Source organism: Mesitornis unicolor, unplaced genomic scaffold (assembly GCF_000695765.1).
Source record: "Mesitornis unicolor isolate BGI_N332 unplaced genomic scaffold, ASM69576v1 scaffold36478, whole genome shotgun sequence".
In the NCBI taxonomy this organism is placed as follows: domain Eukaryota; kingdom Metazoa; phylum Chordata; class Aves; order Mesitornithiformes; family Mesitornithidae; genus Mesitornis; species Mesitornis unicolor.
Window position 1 is genome coordinate 23835 of NW_010203137.1, and position 3960 is coordinate 27794.

Here is a 3960-nt window from a genome sequence, read left to right on the forward strand (position 1 = left end):
AAGGTCTGTTCTAAAACCCTGCACAGAATGAGAACAAACGAATAAGCCCATAATTGCTCACATCTCTTTCCTTTCTTCCTTCCCAAATGTCCCTTTTTAAAACGTCCCTGGTTTTTTTACAGAAACAAACCCTGTACATTGCCTTTCTGCCTGCCTCTCCCTGCTAGTTTTTAACTCTTTGACCAATTTTAACTCTTTTAACTCTTTGACCAATTCCAGCTAGAGTTAGACAGCAGGGCACAGCTTGCCAGGATGATTAAGTCCTGAAGTTAATTAAAACAGCTGGGCAGAAGGAGGAGATCCCTGTGCTGTGCGGCTCTGCAGCCGGTGAGGGTGAGTGCGCATCTCCGAAGAGCTGAGATCAGCCAGGCTCTACCGACACCAAAGTCAATCAGACGCCTTGGATCTGTAGCAAAAGAGGATTAATTAATCGCAGAGCTCTTGTAGCCACTTGTTGGCCCTTAGGCTTTACTCTGATTTTTCTCGGGCAGGCAGTGCTAGTCCAGGACTCTGGAGATTCGGTGATCCCAGCCCGTTGGCCGCAATGCTTTGTTTTAGCAGGAGAGCTTTGCATCCTGTTTTGTTCCACCCCAGCCCCACCATCTGTACACACCTTCCTGCTCCATTGGCAGGAAAGACCAGGCACATTTAGCGAGCGACATTTTCTCTGGATCCTTATTTATGATTTTAAAGGAAGATTTCTGTAAGATTGCAAAGGATTTTTCACCTCCACAGGATGTGCTCCCATGCTGTAGTGTATTAGTCACAGCAGCGCTGTGTAGGAATAATTGCAGCTGCATAGAGGGACATTACTGCCCAATCACGTAACAAAGATTCTTATTTGTATTCATTTTTTCAACATTAAAAACCCTGGCAGGGGTCTGTGCCCTCACAGGACACTGCCGAGGCCCCCAGTGCCTCCCAGCTACAGCTGCCCAAGTGCTGGGCACAAAGTGCCTGGTTCAGGTGGTTTCTGGCCCCATCTCTTCCTGTGCCCAGCAACTGGAAATCCCAATTCTTTGCACGCTCCTTCACCATTCCCCACTGTCCCTTCAGGCAGCTTTCCTTTAGTTATCAGCCTCCTGTGCTGGGGGTCCTGGTGGCCAGCAGGATGACCATGAGCCAGCACTGTGCCCTTGTGGCCAAGAAGGCCAATGCCATCCTGGGGTGTATCAGGAGGGGTGGTTGTAGGGCAGAGAGGTTCTCCTCCCCCTCCACTCTGCCCTGGTGAGACCTCATCTGGAATATTGTGTTCAGTTCTGGGCCCTCAGTTCAAGGACAGGAACTGCTGGAGAGAGTCCAGCGTAGGGCTACAAAGATGATCAAGGGAGTGGAGCATCTCCCTTCTGAGGAGCGGCTGAGGGAGCTGGGGCTCTTTAGTTTGCAGAAGAGGAGACTGAGGGGAGACCTCATTCATGGTTATAAATATTTAAAGGGTGAGAGTCACGAGGATGGAGCCAGGCTCTTCTCGGTGACAAACAATGATAGGACAAGGGGTAACGGACACAAACTGGAACACAGGAGGTTCCACTGAAATTGGAGAAGAAACTTCTTCTCAGTGAGGGTGACAGAGCCCTGGCCCAGGCTGCCCAGAGAGGTTGTGGAGTCTCCTTCTCTGCAGACATTCAAAACCCGTCTGGACGCCTTCCTGTGTAACCTCATCTGGGTGTTCCTGCTCCGGCAGGGGGATTGGACTGGATGAGCTTTGGAGGTCCCTTCCAATCCCTAACGGTCTGGGATTCTGTGATTCTGTGTGATTCTGTGCACTTCTGTTGTGTAGTGTATTCTCTGGTTGCTCTTAGTCATGACCCCCTTGCATCTGTTATCAGCAATCCTAGGCTTTTAAGCTCCCATTTACCATCAGCTGGTTACAGATGAGGGCCAGTTACATTGGGATGGATCAGATATTTTCGGGTCCCCCTCCCTGGCCATGCGTGCTGTGCAGAGAACTAAGCCTCAGCCTTCCTTGTGTTGAGCCAGCCAAGACTTCCAGCTTTGCGTGCCTTCCGTCTGCAGCTGCCATATTAATAGAGCACAGTAAATGAGGTCTGACCTACACGCAGCATCTTACAAATTTCAAGTGCCTTGCATTAAACATCTGCCCTATTGTTCATCGCTTGGGGCTCAGGGAGATCTCAGCGGGCAAATCACTACGGCTGCACAGCACGGTGGAGTATTTCGTGCCAAGCCATGGAGGAAGTAGCAATAATATTGACAGTGCTTTATTCACATTTACAAATGAAAGACCAAATGTGTTTTTTATTGATTTCCCTGTTTAGTGCAGGATGCTCTTCAAAGCCACTGTGGCTCGGTGCTGAAAGCTGTGGCAGATAAGAACCAAATGGAGCAGGCGCTGCTGGAGATGGAGAGGAGACTTGCAGCCGTAAGAGCAGAAATTAATCTTTTATTCTGAATTTCTCCCTCTTCTTCAAAATATTAACTGAATATTAAATTGCTTCGAATGCTGGATTATCAAATAGTCTGCTCCTGTTATAATGAAGCAGGAAAGACATATTAAAATGCTAATTCTAGGCCAGATGCTGACTGGTGCTCACCCAAGCGCTGGCTAACAGTGCTGCAGGCTCTGATGAAACTCTGCTTGGTGAGCAGGGAGCCCGCTGTGAGTGGACAGCATCTCACAGAAGTGCAGTGCCTCATCCCTTCAGCTGGATGTTTTCCCAGGGAGAGGCAAAAGGAGGTGAAAAAGGAACAGGTGGGTGTCAGAGAGAGCAGAATGAAGCGTCAGACCCAGACAGGTCTGGTTTCCCCAAAGGCTCTGCGGCAGGAATTGCTTTCAGCAAGGAGGTGTCACGCCAGTGTGAGAGAAGGCAGCGCTCCTGGGAGAGGGGCGCACAGTGGGTTAGGGGTATGCCCCAACCCAAACCTCTCACTTTGAGAATATTTATTACACAGGGAGATAGAAATTGTTGATCTTTGGGTCAATACCCAACTTAAGGGGTCTAACTGACACTGCCTACAAGCTTATTGTTTGAATACTGTTAACTGCACCTTTTAATGTGTGGCTTGCTGCTTCTGCTCTGCTTGCTGTCTCCCCAGAAAGACGCGGAGATTTCGGATGTGAAATCCAGCATTCAGCTACTGAAGGAGGGTTTGGAGTCGCTGCCAGCTCAGCTGAGGGATCAGCACCTGAAGCTGCGTGAAGAATTAGGCTTCCCGACGCTCCCCAATGCCTTAGCCGAGCTGCACACGCTCATTTCCAGCGCCAAAGCCCCCCCTCACAGGGCAGATAACTCATCCCAAACCTCCCCCGGCCCGTGCCAGCACCATGCTCTGGGTGAGGAGGACGTGCACCAGCCACGCTGCCGAGGCAGGGGGGATCACAGCCCCCCAGGTCAGTGTCAGCCCTCCTCCACGGCAACAGGGGAGCAGCACAGAGACTCCCCCATGAAGAACCAGGGCACTGGGGATGGCACACCCAAGGGTGAACTAAACACGGCTTTGGGAGGGAACGTGAGCCCCGTGGCTACAGCAGCGTGTGGCAGAGGAAACACCCCGCTGTGGGAAGTGACAAACAGTTTGGGAACACAGAGCTGTGCCAACCATCCCTGCGTGTGCTGCACCAACGGCCACTTTCTGGGAGGCGGTCAGAAGAAACACTGTCCTGCACTGCAGGAGGTGCCGCTGCCAACCCCGCTGAGGAAGGCGGTCAGGAGATGCACCAGAGGGTTCGAATCCCTGGCATCATCACAGCAGAGGCAGCCTCAGGTTTGCCACCTTTCTGTACGAAAAGATGTGCCCAGGCAAAGAGACGGTAGCCGGGCCACGGACGGCGAGGTGGAGAACGCAGCCACAGGGAGCAAAGCCAAGCAGAGGCCAGGAAGGATCCCCTGGAATAAAGCAATGGTGAGGAAGAAAACGTGCCCTGTGGTCAGAAAAGGCGAGGTCTCTCGGTGTGCTGATGGTGGAACGAAGCAGAGGAAGGCAAACGGGATTATTGAC

At 51.6% G+C, this 3960-nt stretch overlaps 1 protein-coding gene across 1 annotated transcript in view; it reads left to right on the forward strand.

Annotated features, from left to right (window-relative positions):
- LOC104545475 (kelch domain-containing protein 8B-like) overlaps positions 1–3295 on the forward strand; it is a gene marked incomplete at both ends in the record, with an annotated part of 27126 nt that extends 23831 nt beyond the window's left edge. Inside the window, one exon of the mRNA XM_010190623.1 lies at positions 3058–3295. Coding sequence (XP_010188925.1) covers positions 3058–3295 — 238 coding nt within the window. The remainder of the gene's footprint in view (positions 1–3057) is intronic.
- Positions 3296–3960: the final 665 nt, after the last annotated feature.